The 15,895-nt window shown below is 41.3% G+C and overlaps 1 protein-coding gene across 1 annotated transcript; it reads right to left on the bottom strand.

The window, feature by feature from the left end:
* Window positions 1-272: 272 nt before the first annotated feature.
* LOC149298037 (sodium channel regulatory subunit beta-4-like) lies at window positions 273-14,055 on the bottom strand. The gene is made up of 5 exons (XM_089487898.1): window positions 13,941-14,055; window positions 4,447-4,628; window positions 1,009-1,252; window positions 524-653; window positions 273-357 (listed from the first exon to the last, which is right to left on the bottom strand). The coding sequence occupies exons 1-5, from the start codon at window positions 14,053-14,055 to the stop codon at window positions 273-275; spliced, it is 756 nt and encodes a 251-aa protein (XP_089344024.1).
* Window positions 14,056-15,895: the final 1,840 nt, after the last annotated feature.

Genomic DNA, 15,895 nt, shown 5'->3' with positions numbered 1-15,895 from the left:
TACATCTTTAGAACTGATGCCTATCAGTCTTATATGAGTAAAACACACAGATCGATCATTATAAAGAATTGTACAGGAGCATTAACCACACAGATGCCTTTGTGGATGTTATTGCGTCTTAGTTATGATGTAGAGTACTAAGTGGAGAAGGTGCTTTATATTATCGTATAAGATGTTTTGCTATCTTTCTAGATGCCTTTTATCACAGAAGCACTAGGTTTTTATTGTCCATCAATATAGTCCCAGGCCTGTTCTGGATCCATCTTCAGAGATCATGCTTTGGGTTTAGCTTTCATCTCTGGCTTGGATGCATTATCTGTATTCTCGTTAACAGAAGAGCTCACAAGACAGTCCTTCCTGGAGATACAAAAGAATTGGGAAGATCTATGCACCTGCACGTTGCCACATAATTTTCACAATCAATTCCAAAATACTGATGTAAACACTTGTTAAAAAGCTGATCCCTGATCTATCCTCTCCTTGTGTTTGTTCACCACACTTACACCCAGCCAACAATACTCACTTCTTGTCTTCATTCCTCTTGATGATGGTGGTAATAATCTTCTTTATGATAAGAATCAGGATAAGAAGTCCAATGACACCCCCAACAACACTCCCGATAATCACAGTGAGTGTGTTATCCACAACTTCAACTGTTAAAGACAAAGTCATAGAAAAAGAGAGCAACAATATATTTAGAGGAAATTGGAAATGGTTGAGGGTTAGGATTAGTAAGAGACATAACAAATATGTGTGCTTCAATGAATATTAATGGACAGATATCAATTTTTTTGAGATAGGTGCCCCGAATTGTTGGGTGGATCTCATGCAGGGGGTCTGCTCTCCATACCCATCTATGCTGTTACCCTGTACATTTGAAGCAGTGTACATTTCTGGTATTCAGTAATTAAGGTGTGCCTGATTGCTGACCCCTATTAATGCATGTTCTGTGCTTTCTATTATGGTAATTCAAGACGTTTCCTAAACAGACAGAACGGAGACACTCACATTTCTCCACCACAGTAAGTGTTAAAGTGGCATTCTGGCTCATGTTTTTCTCCTTCTTGTTGGTCACTATACAGGTATATCGTCCAGCATCATGAAAATCCACTTCCTTCAGCAGTAAGGACAGTTTATAATCTTTGGCATCGTCGCTGGCCATCAGTTCCACTCGTTCCATCCGCTCATTTGTTAAAGGAATATCTACAGCTTTGGGGATTGACTTCCTGTTCTTCAGAGTCCCTTTATATAGCTGTAAGGAAGCGATACATAAAGGTCAGCACAGCAAAGGCTATGAAAAGAGAACTTCTGAAAGAAGGAAGCATTGAGAGGGTTAATGAGAACTACTGAAACTTATGTAGTGGCAGCTTAAAATATACTAGCCCACCTAGTCTGCTTGGTTTGAACAACCAAAAGTATATATTTAACTCTTCTTAGGTAATAATAAAGGGTGAGTAGGTGAGGTAAGACAGGAACGAGGTATGTGATAAAGAGTATCGTGACAGGAAGGAATTTGGGATTGGAATGCGATTTCTCTTGGTATAAAGCAGAGATTGACTATTTAAATAAGACTGGTTAAATAAATGATTCGAATATTTCAATTGTAGCCTTTAACACCCCTGTGGTATATTTACAATCAAAAGATATTGAAACACGCCATGTCTTGTATGTATTGATGATCTTCACAAGCCTTGTCCTCATATAAATACTTTGGATACCCTTGGTTGGCGCATCTCTTCTTGATACATTGCAGGTACAGGGATCTGTATCTAACTCCCTACATGTGATCGGAAACACTTGTGATCCTTGATTTGCTACAGTCAAGTGTATAATTCCTAGATATAGAACTTTACAGCAAATGAGCCCTAATTTGCTCCTTTGGAATAAATTATATAGAACATAAACTCTGCCTTCTCTTAAGTAAAAGGTTTTACAGTAATAATGGTTATTTTCTTGCTTTTTCAAAATCTACTAAAGCAAAATACTTGATCTTTCTCACTCTTCATTCATACGCTCACACATTCTCACGATGTCTTCCTACCTTCTCTGTCAACTGTTTCCCACCGGCACGGCTCTCCGCTTTTTTACAGAAGTGCTCCAAGAGGCCAGAATAACTCATGTGGATTCACGGAGAAAGAGAAGTGCAGACACGCTTTTTCCGCATTTCTGGCTTTTTTGGAGAAAAAGAAAATCCTCTGGCATCCAAACACTCCACAGACGTACCAATGGTTTTATATCCAGAGCGGTCACAGTATCCCCTGGACTGGGTGTTCGGGTGTCGCTGAATGCCTTACTATCGAAGCATTTCAGCGACACCCTTCAAGCTTAGGAGATGATTGTTGATTTGGTAAATTTTCATACGTAGAGTGCTTATTTCATTTTAACTTTCGTATTTGTACACACCACAATTTGCCCTGGGATTAGAAAACTTCGGCTCATGGCATCCTCAGGAATCATATTTAAAGAGACAGGAAGGGAATTACAGACAAAATAGGTTTTGGTCCAAAAAGCTGCATGAGTGAGCTAACTGAATGTCCTTGTCTAACCAGGTACCTATCAGATATAACATTATAAAAATAATTCATACATTTGTCATGAAAGCTGAGGTACTGCTTCTGTCCTCGTACTGTTACAATGATATGAATAATGCCTTTGCATACATACATGCATACACACGCAAACATACAGTGCATGTGACTTACTTGTTGATCCTGTAATATGACAGAAAGTAAGAAAAAAACACTCCGCTGGTCAAACTACAGAATTTGAGTCGGTCTCTCTACAGATAAATCTTCTGCAGAAGAGGGACCTCATGAAACAAGTGGGCACCCAAATCAGCCAACACAGAGACTACTGCATCTCTGCAGTGCAAATACATAAACTACACTGCAACAAGGAACCCTTGACACCCGAGGCGTTGGGGCAAATGGCTATTTTGCCCCAATGTGAAATCATGTCTGCTTTATATACCTATAATTCTATGGTGTTAGCTTCTGGTGCAGAGCATTCCCATTTTCTTAAAATACTATATTTCTTATCTTAAACCCTAATAAAAACATTTATTTTATTTATGTACTTTAATTCCTTTGCAATATTTTTAATTTACTGAAATAGTTCAGGAGAAATTATAAAAAAATCATCAAAAAATACAGTATTAAAAACATATAAACCTCGATATCACACTGGATTTTATGTTTTAATTTGTGACCTTTTTTATGAATGTGAAAAGCCAGTTATTTAAACAGAAGTATGTGCTGCTGTAGAACATGGAGACGATGCCCACCACTAACTTTAGGTATAATAATGCATGCTAATTCTGTCACCCTGTGCAGAACCCGTTGCCTTTACTGAAAGGGCCTCCGAACGGGAAGCTCCTCTGAAACTAATCATGACCTTGAAAGGCCGGCAAAAGTATGTGTTGGAGATGGAGTGAACACAAGTTAATAATAGGTATTCACAATGACCCGTATGGATAAAAGGCAGCAAAAACAGAATATTATTATGCAGTTTATTTATCCAAATTTCAAATTGAACATCCATTTTGAGCAGGGTTGTCACCTTTTCAATAAAAAATACCAACCCGGTTAATGCCTTGATTATTCCAGACTGTAAGATATACTGATAAATAGTAGAATAGTGTTTACTGGCATATATAACAACAGCACATCTGACAATTAAAAATACTAATAAAGGAGCACTAAAGGTAGTGATAAAGGAAAAAAATGGACAGACTACTTGGGCCACCAGTGATAACAACTATGCTCCTACATTAATATTTTCAGAGCCACAATATACATGTTATTGAAAGATATTCATCTCAACAACCCTGAACCCTGAATAAACTGTTATATAGACCCCCCAGTTGGCCACATGGCCAGCATAACCTCCCAACAGATTTATTTCCGTAATAAAAAAAAAGATATGAGGGAATTATGTGTCGTATTTTTATGGACTTACCTGACTGTCTCTGACATCAGCTTCCCAGTAATAGACCAAAAATATCAAACCTATGTTAGATATTAATTTTATTCCGAAATAGCACAATTGTACCAATGTAAATAAAACACGTTGTTTCTCTTAATTCAGCATTTAGTACTGAATGAGAAGCCAATGCGTTGCATATATATGCAATATTATTATTATTATTTATTGTTTTATATAGCGCCATCAAATACCTAATTACCTCCCTAACTATTGCTGTAGAATATCTTTCATTATAAAAATGTTAACGCCCCACATAAACAGTATCTATTATACCCCTCAAAATGACTAAATATTTTCTGCTGCTGTAGCTATCGGAAGACTATGCCCAAGCCATTGTTAATTAAGCTCTTGGCCAGGTTCCCAATGTTTTTCAAGTTGGAGACCATTAATATACTATATATTAATGTTGTTAATTGACCCAGGTGGTGTGTAATGTAAATGACAGAAGATTTAGTTGCTCACATCCTCTGGTTTGAAAGAGTCGTTGAACGTCTTGTACGTCCAGGAGAACGTTACATCTTCAAATCCAAAGCAGGAGGAGAAGATGCAGGGCAGAAGGACATCTGTTCCATTGCGTGCCAAAACCTGCGGATTCTTTCCAACCGTCACCTCCAACGTGAAACATGTTTGAGCAAAGAATGCAGCTGGGGACAGAATTAACAATTACAATTACCGGGTATATTCGCGTGGGACATTTGCTTCTAACATATAACTAGACTAACGTTCAAATGAGACAGGCACTATAATGGAAGGGATGGATCATATTCACCCTACTGTACAGCTGCCAACCCTCCCAGTTGAGTATAGTTAGTTGCCAGACTAATGCAGTATTCACTAACATACATAAATACGTAGATTAGCTAACATGGGCTGTAAATCAAAAAAGTACAAAGCAAGTTTATTGGAACAATAAATACAAATAATACATTACTGTAAACGACATGGTATATTATTCTTATATAACAATAGTTATTTTTCAGTTGGACCACCCTTTAATGGTAACTCTGATCACACTAGCTTGTGCTTAGCCCATTTTGGCCCTACATTTTTGGGTATCACTATCTTATAAATTGATAAACATCGATAACTAGATTAAAACATGATAAAACATTTTATTATTGGCAAAGGAAACAAGAAAATAATAATTACATTTACCAACCTATTTTATCTAAAACGTATGTAGGTAAGAGTCTCAGAGTAGATACATAATTAATAACCATGCAGATAGCAGAATTAATAATAGATTAATACTACAATAATAACCATCACAAATGCACAGAGCATTAAAGATCAATCGGAAACGATTTGCAGGATTTGGGTGATTATTTCTCCCCATTAGCTTTTTTCTTTGTTGTTAAGTTGGCTGCCTTCGTGAGGGTGGGGTAAATATAATTGGGACAGAAAATTACTTGATAATGCTAATTCTACCATCGTTTGCAACAGATCCCAGCCTCCATAAGTTACAACAAATATTATTATTATTTATTGTTTTATATAGCGCCAACAGATTCTGTAGCGCTGTACAATGGGTAGACAGGACATAACAAGTAGTATGTAACATAACAAATTGACTAACAGAGACCACAGGTGAGGAGGGCCCCGTTCAAACGAGCTTACAGTCATCTAAATAAATAGTATAAATATATATATATATACGGAACTAGATTATAAACAAGCATCCTTCTTACACAAGTGTATTGTTGCATACTTTCACATCTTCTTGATTGGACGATTGTTTTTAATCAATCCAATAATTAACGAGCTTCTAGCACTTGGCTTAAGAAAAGAAAATCTAACAGGAAGCATCGCACCCAAGGGAGACACTTAACTTGGCTTCAAAGACAAACATCTACAGGGGACCCTTGGAGATCTGTTAACTCCATCTCCTGAGAGTGTGATCAACTGGCAGTAACAGGCCTTAAAATACATCCAATATTATTAAAAGGAACACATTATAAGGAAAAACACAACTGAACTGCTTTTCCTTAAGATCCTGAAAATATACATTTAAAGAACCTACTAGAACAAGTCGGTGAAGCGGTTGATTGGATGCTACACTCCTCTGTATAATTTAATAACTTAGATAACATTATTATTATTACCTGCAAAGTTACACAACATGCACTGTCTTGGGGTACTGATGTAACTGGGCATTAACAGGGCCTCACTCGGGACAAAGGGGAGGCCTGGCACTATGCCCAATGGCATTAATACGGGCGATGGCTGGATATGAACGTCCACATGCTACATGTTACATGCTGGATATTTTTTGCTCACATAGCATGCGACCGGCAGAACAGCTGGAGAGGCAGATCTCATGTGCATAGAGTGATGTCGGCCAGCGGTCCACGAGGCATTTACCCAGTGTGCCGGATGGCCAGTCCGGGTCTGGGCATCGATGCTTTTTGGTTCAACCGCGTTCTTCACCAGTTTCAGGCACTTTCTCTCTCCCTAGGCATATCTTTCCTCCTAAGAAGTCCCTTTTCTAGTTGCTGTTCTATAGGGCTCAATAATGTGTATAGAACCAGCAGAAATATTTTTTTAAAGTTTTTATAAATTAATTTGCACTGGTGTGATTAAGAAGTTTTAACAACCCTATGTCCTAAATTAAAATATTTAAATTTAACTAGGACCAGGTCAGTTTCACAGCATGGAGAAAGCTTACTGTATTATGCAGCAGCATGGCATTAATTAAGATGCTGGCCCTTCCAGAGATAAATTACCCATTAAAAGCCTTGTTCCTTTGGGAACAACCAACTGATTGCATCGCTCAGGAGCAAAATATATGTTTTTATAAGGATAATCCAAACAAAACTAAAAGGAAAATTAAGTGACAGCAACATGTCATTACATTTCAGCCTTCATTTGAAAGTGGTTAAGGAGATGGTAATCCCCAACCAGAACAAGTGTTTTTGGCATTCCCAGGAACAGCAGAGAATCAACAAAACTGTGTTTTTGTTCCACTTCCATCGTAAAGCCTGTAAGGAATTGTCGGATGACTATTATCAGACCCGATAACTAACCACAGGAAGTCTTGGTTTCAAACAACCCATCTAAGTAGCTTACCTTCACGGGATTGGAACCATTCATTGGTGGTTTTATATTATTTATTCTACTGATGCAGACTGGGTTTATCCGTGTTAAAGAGGAACTGCCCCCTATACATATTTTACATTTACCTATAAATAATGTCAAGTACCTATACATCATGCTTTTTCTTTTTCAATTAATGTAATTGTTTTAGTAAGATTTGGTTTAAAAGTACAAGATTTCTCCTTTTTGCCTGAACCAGCTTCTACGAAGGAAGAACAGTAACTTAACAACAGGGGATAAATGCCTTTATGAGACAGAATAATCAGGCATTAAAGAAAGTTAATTTATAGATTTTTTCCAAATACAAACATTTTGAGCTTTATTCTTTAAACGCCACTACATGAGTTTACTTAGTGTTCCAAACTGTGAACTGTAGGATTTGGGAAACTGAAGGATCCATTTTACTAACAGGCTGAGAAATGGTATTTGCTTTTTTGAGAACCTGTGATGTATCACCAAATTTATTTTGGTTCCTCTTCTAATATAACAGTGGCAAATAAGGCACTTATGGAGCAGCACTGACAGGGGCCCACCGGACCCATGGACAACAAAAGTAGTCAAATATGCCCCAGTTACTGCTACAGTCTTGCAAACCGTTTCCAGGAATATTTTGCGAATGGAGAACGTCTCAAATAGATTTTGGATCGCCCTGTACCAAGTCAAGGTTATCTATGTCACAGTGAAGAAGAGGAGCTTGTGAAATCCCGATGAGTTTTCCGCAAGCATGGTAGAAACGTATGCATTGCCATAAAGTTATGTGAGATATTAATATGGAAGATTTTTCTTTTTTTAGTTTTTAGTACGTGTTTAAGCACATCCTGGATTGTTTTGAGTTTGATATAAATGATAATGTGATCCCGTAAGCAAGACTTTGTGTTCCATCTGGCACTATGATTGCTGTGTATCTTAAGAGACTGGTAACAAATCTTTGCAGATATTGAAGATCTGACCCATAGAATGATATTACGTGATCAGCGAGAAATTGTTTTCATGAGCTGATCGTATGAGGAGTGGAGTTTTAACAATCTAAATTAGATGTAACCGTAAAGTGACTTTCATCCAAAGCCTCATTCGTGGAATACCACATCTAATCCAGGGAAGGTTGGATTTCAAACACGCCGACTGAATAGCTTCCATCCCAGGGATTGCAACCTTTCTTTAGCTGTCACTATTTTGCTTTTGATATTCTAAGGGAGCAGCGGGCGTTGTTGTTTGAAACCTCAGTGTGTGTGTAAGAATTTTACTCCAGCCCTACCACAGGGAAGGGTTAGTAAGAGGGCTGTTGCCCCTTCACACTTCTGCTTTAAAGATTTTGGGACACAAGCCGAAGCTTTTTATTTCTTTCACTTGCACTTTCTGATACAACCTGGAACGTTTCTCTGCTCCTCTATAGGTGTCCTCCTCTAGGGGTGTCCTCCTCTACGGCCTTCTTTAGCTTAGAGAGCTAAAGAATGATGGCTCAAAAAGTAACTTTAGAATTTTTGGTCCTAGGGAGCAGAGCCGGCCTTAAGTGTTCTGGCGCCCTGTGCGGACTACTCCTCTGGCGCCCCCCATCCCAAAAAAATAGAAAGGAAAAAATCTCCCCCCCTCTGCCCCTTCTCACTATCTACCACCTCTGCCCCTTCTCACTGCCTTCCCCCCTCTGCCCCTTCTCACTATCTACCCTCTCTGCCCCTTCTCACTATCTACCACCCTCTGCCCCTTCTCACTATCTACCCCCCTCTGCCCCTTCTCACTATCTACCCCCTCTCCCTACTTCTCATTATCCTCACTTACCTGCGGTGCGAGCGGGAGGCGTCCGTCTTCCCGCTCTGCCGCGGCGCTCAGCATGAAACGCCGGCACCGCGACGGAGTCACGGAGAGTGAGGGGCGCCGAGCGGTTGCTGAAAACTTGTTAAATAATGTTTTGATTTAAGTCCCAGGCAGGCGCCCCTGTTGCCATGGCGCCCTGTGTGGCTAAAGCTCGTGTTTGTCTTCTTCCACATCATAACACTTCCAACTTTCTGGCATCTAACACAGCCCTCCATGTTTGTGCTAATTAAGTTCTTGCTTCTAATCATGACAAAATTGATGGACACATAATGCTTTGCTTCCCTTTCCGTTAATTATACATTTTACTTACCTAAAGTACTTACCTATAATATATTAATTTATATTATATTTTTTACATTCAATTTACTTACATTCAACTATTCTATTCAGTTTTCAAATTGCACAATTTAACGGAAAGCATTCCTGTTATTTGCTGAACTCCACATAATGATTCGTCAGCAATGATGTTAGCTGTCCAGGGTACTGAAAGGGATAAAAGTAGACGGAAGCCTCACATCCCCCTTCCAATAAAAGCCTCACAAAAATAAATGAATCCTTCCAGATGAAAACCCAATTACAAAATCAAATGTAGGCACATGCTGATACACATACTGGTATTTTTGTATACCAAATACAACTGGGATGGTCTATATCTGCATACACGTTCTCCAGATTACTGCACTGACGCTGAGTCATCAAGGAAATAAAAAAAAATGCAAAATGTCTGTATGCTTATATAAGACAATTATAGTTAAAAAAAAGTTAATTAACACATACAAAGAAATTACAGTCTAACATTTAAAGTGATTTTTATTTTGTTCTACGACAATCCAGTCTCAGTCAGAGTTTATCAATGTATGAGTATCACTGTATAATGCCCAAAATACATAAATTAACATGATTTGCTGCTGAATCTACAAGCTGTCTGCAGTCACGGTGTGCATCTCAATAACCCCCACCCTCTCTTCAAAATCTTAATATATTTAAAGATGGGCCAACTCTACACTTAAACTCCCAATGTTTGATGGTCTAGCAGGTAGTTAATTATTTCCACTGATGTTTTAGGCCTTGGCAGAAGAGTTTTGGTTTAAACCCCCTTAAATTCACAATGCATTATAAAGGGCCACCCATGGCACATATCTCAGAAGCAAGGGCTTTGCTGGCCCTGCACAAGGCTTAGTTGATTCGTTTGGCTTTTGAGGAATCTCACTGCTTTATAACGGGCCATCCAAGCTATTCTTGGAGCAGAAGACCTTGACCCTTCATTATATGCTTCTATAACGTGATGTTAGTACGATGATACTGCAACTCTCCTGCCAACTCCATCTTTAGTAAATGCCAAAGATTCAAAGGATGGGACATTATATCCCACCACTGTCAGTCACTAATCAGAGGAGATCTGTGTGTGAGTATGAAAGAGAAATCACTGCAAACGGCCCTCAGTTGAAGACATATCCAGTGTGCTACTTGTCAAAACCTGGAGACAAAATTCCCGATATATCATACAAATGATCCTAGCAGCAAACTGAGTACCTAAAACTGACATAAAGGAAGCGCTGAAACATTACTCATCACTACAAGCAATGTACCAGGCATCGGACAAACAGAAGTGTGCTAATTATAAGCTGCATTACTCAACAATGATATATAGATAGTGTGAGCTTGTGTGTCTGTTTTTGTGCCCATGTCTTTTGGTATGCAATTGTGTGTGTAAGTATGTGTGTTTATGTGTTTGTCTGGGTATTACAGTGTCTGTGACTGGGTATTTTAGTGTGAGTGTGTATCTGGTTATGTCAGTGTGTGTGTCTGGGTATAATAGTGCCTGTCACTGGGTATGTTAGTATGTGTCTGGGTATAACAGTGTCTGTGACTGGGTATGTTAGTGTGTGTGTATCTGGTTATGTCAGTGTGTGTGTCTGGGTATAATAGTGTCTGTGACTGGGTATGTTAGTGTGTGTGTATCTGGTTATGTTAGTGTGTGTGTCTGGGTATGTTAGTATGTGTCTGGGTATAATAGTGTTTGTGACTGGGTATGTTAGTGTGTGTGTATCTGGTTATGTCAGTGTGTGTGTCTGGGTATAATAGTGTCTGTGACTGGGTATGTTAGTGTGTGTGTATCTGGTTATGTTAATGTGTATGTCTGGGTATGTTAGTATGTGTCTGGGTATAATAGTGTCTGTGACTGGGTATGTTAGTATGTGTCTTGGTATGTCAGTGTGTGTGTCTGGGTATGTTGGGGTTCGTCTGGGTATTACAGTGTCAGTGACTGGGTATGTTAGTGTGTATCTGGTTTTGTCAGTGTGGGCCTGGGTATGTTAGTGTTTGACTGGGTATAACAGTGTCTGTGACTGGGTATTTTAGTGTGTGTGTATCTGGTTATGTCAGTGTGTGTGTCTGGGTATAATAGTGCCTGTCACTGGGTATGTTGGGATTTGTCTGGGTATAATAGTGTCTGTGACTGGGTATGTTGGGATTTGTCTGGGTATAATAGTGTCTGTGACTGGGTATGTTAGGATTTGTCTGGGTATAATAGTGTCTGTGACTGGGTATGTTGGGATTTGTCTGGGTATAATAGTGTCTGTGACTGGTTATGTTGGGATTTGTCTGGGTATAATAGTGTCTGTGACTGGGTATGTTGGGATTTGTCTGGGTATAATAGTGTCTGTGACTGGGTATGTTAGTATGTGTGTATCTGGTTTTGTGCATGGGTATGTTAGTGTTTGACTGGGTATAATAGTGCCTGACACTGGGTGCAGTAGTGTGTATGTGTCTGGGTATGTTAGTGTGTGAATGGGTGTGCAAATGTGTGTGTGGTAGTGTGAGTGCCTGTGTGTCTTTTAGCATCAATTTTCCTCCTGAGGTAAGGCTCTGGATGCGCCCTGGTCTGCAACGCTGTCACGTAACGTCACATGACCCTAAGCTTGGCGTGTCAGGCGCCTCAGACTGCACCTTTAATATCTTGTTGTAATATGAGTGAGGCAGCATTGTCCAGCAGAGTTTATCTGTGTCTGTAAATTGATGCTGCTGTTATTTGATTTAATTAGATTACTGTATTTGACGATTATAAGACGAGGTTTTTTTCAAAGCAAATTCTCTGAAAAATACCCCTCGTCTTATAATCAGACATTAAATAGGTGAGACACAGTGGTATTTAGAGGGTTAAAAGTCATATCATGGGGCACAGTGGCATATAGGGGGTATAAGGCATTTCTGGGGCAGAGTGGCAAGCCTGGGGGCAGATGTGCATAACTGGGGGGGGGGGCGGTTGGAAAATAAAAGGAAATAAAAACAAAATATTTTTCCCAATCATAGCTTTTATTTAAAAAAAAAAAAAAATAGTTCACATGGTTTACATGAATTAACATTTACTGGTAAAACCTTTTTCCTATAGGGTTTTTCCCTAAATTAATATTCAGATTTTGGGGGGTCGTCTTATAATCAAGCAAATACGGTACTTATTTTAACTTCTTTAGTACAGTGCCAACCTTATTGTAATATTTAATGACGACTAGCAAAAAGGGGGGGCCAAGGAAACCCTGCACCCAGGTGCCAGTAACCCTAGGCTCACCCATTGATGAAGCAAAAAACATTATATTTACTAAACAATACAACACACGTACACTCGCTAAACATACCAGGCTTACTGGATTCACATGGCATTCTTACATTTGAAGAAACCTGTCCGGGGAGGCGCGCTCGGTTTCTATGACAGTTTAATACTCAGTGGCATAAAACACAAGCAGCTACAATCGACTGCTTACACCTACAGGGCACGAGAGGAATCCGTGCGCATTAACGGCAATCCAAAAAGGTCAGTCCTGGAGGGTTGAGAGGTTTGGGGGAAGACGAAGCAAATGATGGATAAGATGAGGCAGCTAAAGGTTATTCTTAAATTAAATATCACAATAAACGCAATTCTTACAATAGCGCAAATAGATTGATTCGATTCCACGAGTTAGTGCATCCTCGGTGAGAGGTGATAGCTGCGGCGTTGGCAGGTAGTTAAACCCATCCTGGCCGGCTCTCCCCTTCGCTGATCACTTGTTCTGCGTTATGTCCTACAGACTATGGTGCTGAGTCACTGATCCAGCAATGCAGCACTATTCGGCTCAGGTGGTCCGGCTCCCCCCCCCCCCCACACCATGACACTCCGATTAGAGTCATGATGGAGCAGATGGGATGTCTCACCTTAACCCCAGAACACGGTGCGAGGGGCAGAGCACAGAGTGTAGCCGGTGTCCCGCAGTACCTCTGCAGTGTTCTGCGATTAGTAAGTGTGATGGTGGTGGTGGGGGGGGCTATTGTCGTGTCTGGCTAAATTTAGATACACAAAGTGCATTCTAAGATAGGAGTGGGCAGAGAATAATGCGCAGGGAGAGGGCACAGAAAATAACTTTATAATGACCAGGACATGCATGTATTCATAGAGACGCTTCCCTGCACATCTGCATGCATGCACGCACACACACACACACATATATATAGTACTGTGCAGTATAGTACATTTATAGCACAGTATAGTTATAACACCCGCATATCAGACGGCCTTTCATGTCATGTTACAAACCTTTCCTCCGATTCACTTGTTAAACATCCACAAAGTCCTATTTGGTGGCCGCGCACTGAAAGCACTTACCCAGGATCACGATCATAAGTGGCGGGTGGCGGTGCCATAGAGGGTCACGGCTACGTTGGGGTAACTGTTTTCCTGCGAACATTTTGTATCGTTTGTGAATCTCCCCACCAATAACGCAGCCCCTCGGATGCTGTGATTTAACTGGAAGAGACGGGTATGTACGTCTGAGTGCAGCTCCTCATTCTCTCAGGAGGACCTCACTGTCACTCTTCTGTCCTCAGGTGACCCGGACCTGCACTTTGGGTGTCCTGCCCCTCCCCGGTCCCTGACTCCCTCTGTCAGTGAGCTCCTCTGGACCGCTTCCCATGTGTGGACACAGTGCTGCTCTCCGCAGTTTTACTGGGGTGGGGGAGGAGAAACTCCCGATGCCCCGCCCACCGCTTCTTCTTCATCTTCCTGCAGCATCATACTGTACCCTCTGCTCGCTGAAGGAGGGTAGAGACTCGGTACCGGTATATGCTGTAAAGTCTAAAAATGCTGTGCTCTGCATAATGATACAGCTCGCCTGAGTCAGCAGCAGTCTGCAGCATGTGCGCTACCGATAAATGCACGCATACTACATGGCACACATATACTGCATGTCACATATACTGCATGTCACACACACTGCATGGGATATATATATTGCATGTCACATATACTGCATGTCACATATACTGCATGGCACACATACTGCATGGCACATATACTGCATGGCACACACACTGCATGGCACATATATACTGCATGTCACATATACTGCATGGCACACATATACTGCATGGCACATATACTGCATGGCACACACACTGCATGGCACATATATACTGCACGTCACATATACTGCAAGGCAAACATATACTGCATGGCACACATATACTGTATGGCACACATATACTGCATGACAAACATATAAAGCATGGCCCACATATACTACATGGCACACATTTAATGCATGGCACACATATACTGCATGGCAAACATACTACATGGCACACATATACATACTCTGTGATGATCTTTTTACTCCTTAACTGACAAAGCTTGGCTTATTTTATGTCTATACACACATCGAAACGCTGACTGGGCATGATGGGATTTAAGTACACATGAAATGATGTGAACACTCAATATACAACTAAGATAGTTCTTATTACCACTGTCCTCTGTTAACATCTTGGTCTTTAATGTATGGTGCAATGTATACATTATGAGTAAATACCCGCTATATTTCCAAAATGATTAGACATCCGTGTATTTGTTTTAAATGTCTATTATCGGTAGTAATGCGTATATGTGGTGTATATATACCGGTATTATCCGGGACACATGAAGGATCCACGTTAGCGTTCATCGGAGCGGATCCTTAAACATAATACCGAAAGGCAGCTTTACGAGGGTTATTTGGGTAATATTGTTACATGCTGAGGGTTCAGGAATGAACCTGCCATAGTATCCGAGCCCCGGTGATCTGCATCACAAAATAGAGCCCCGGAGTCCCTCCGTACCGCAGCGTTACTCCCACATACAAAAAGTGGGGAGGTGGGAGGGGCGAGGCGAGTGCTGGCGGGACACGGGGAAGAGGCGAGAAAGTTCACGGAGACATTTCAGATTAGGACACCGGCAGAGAAGAGCGGCGGGAGCTGCCGGCACCTAACCGACAGGCTGAAGACTTCCAGAGAACCCCTACGATACAGCCCAGCATGGAGGGAGACTGGGGTAGTTTGGATGATGCGGGAATCAGACTGGGGTAGTTGGGAAGATGCAGGGAAGGAGACTGGGGTAGTTGGGAAGGTGCAGGAGACTGGGGTCGTTTGGAAGGTGCAGGGATGGAGGCTGGGGTAGTTTGGAAGGTGCAGGGAAGGAGACTGGGGTAATTTGGATGATGGGGTAGCTGGGAAGGTGCAGGCAAGGAGACGGGTAGTTGGGAAGGTGGAGGGAAGGACACTGCGGTAGTTTGGAAGGTGCAGGGAGGGAGACTGGTGTAGTTTGGAAGGTGCAGGGAGGGAGACTGGGGTAGTTGGGAAGGTGCAGGGAAGGAGACTGGGGTAGTTTGGAAGGTGCAGGGAAGGAGACTGGGGTCGTTTGGAAGGTGCAGGGATGGAGGCTGGGGTAGTTTGGAAGGTACAGGGAGGGAGACTGGGGTAGTTGGGAAGGTGCAGGGAAGGAGACTGGGGTAGTTTGGAAGGTGCAGGGAAGGAGACTGGGGTAGTTTGGAAGGTGCAGGGAAGGAGACTGGGGTAGTTTGGAAGGTGCAGGCAGGGAGACTGGGGTAGTTTGGAAGGTGCAGGCAGGGAGACTGGGGTAGTTTGGAAGGTGCAGGGAGGGAGACTGGGGTAGTTTGGAAGGTGCAGGGAAGGAGACTGGGGTAGTTTGGAAGGTGCAGGCAGG

This window comes from Sceloporus occidentalis, unplaced genomic scaffold (assembly GCF_023333645.1).
Source record: "Sceloporus occidentalis isolate IW3139 unplaced genomic scaffold, rSceOcc1.0.p SCAF_35, whole genome shotgun sequence".
NCBI lineage: Eukaryota > Metazoa > Chordata > Lepidosauria > Squamata > Phrynosomatidae > Sceloporus > Sceloporus occidentalis.
The sequence above is the reverse complement of the archived record's forward strand: the minus strand, read 5'-3'. Positions and strand labels throughout refer to the sequence as shown.

What these genes read in the sequence shown, in the direction of transcription:
- LOC149298037 (XM_089487898.1), bottom strand. Translation starts at nt 14,055, where the DNA reads ATGCTGCAGACTGCTGCTGACTCAGGCGAGCTGTATCATTATGCAGAG. An exon ending in ACTTACTGTGGTGGAGAAAT is followed by an intron (nt 654 to 1,008) that starts GTGAGTGTCTCC and finishes TGTCTTTAACAG; the next exon opens with TTGAAGTTGTGGATAACACA. An exon ending in AAGAGGAATGAAGACAAGAA is followed by an intron (nt 358 to 523) that starts GTGAGTATTGTT and finishes TTGTATCTCCAG; the next exon opens with GAAGGACTGTCTTGTGAGCT.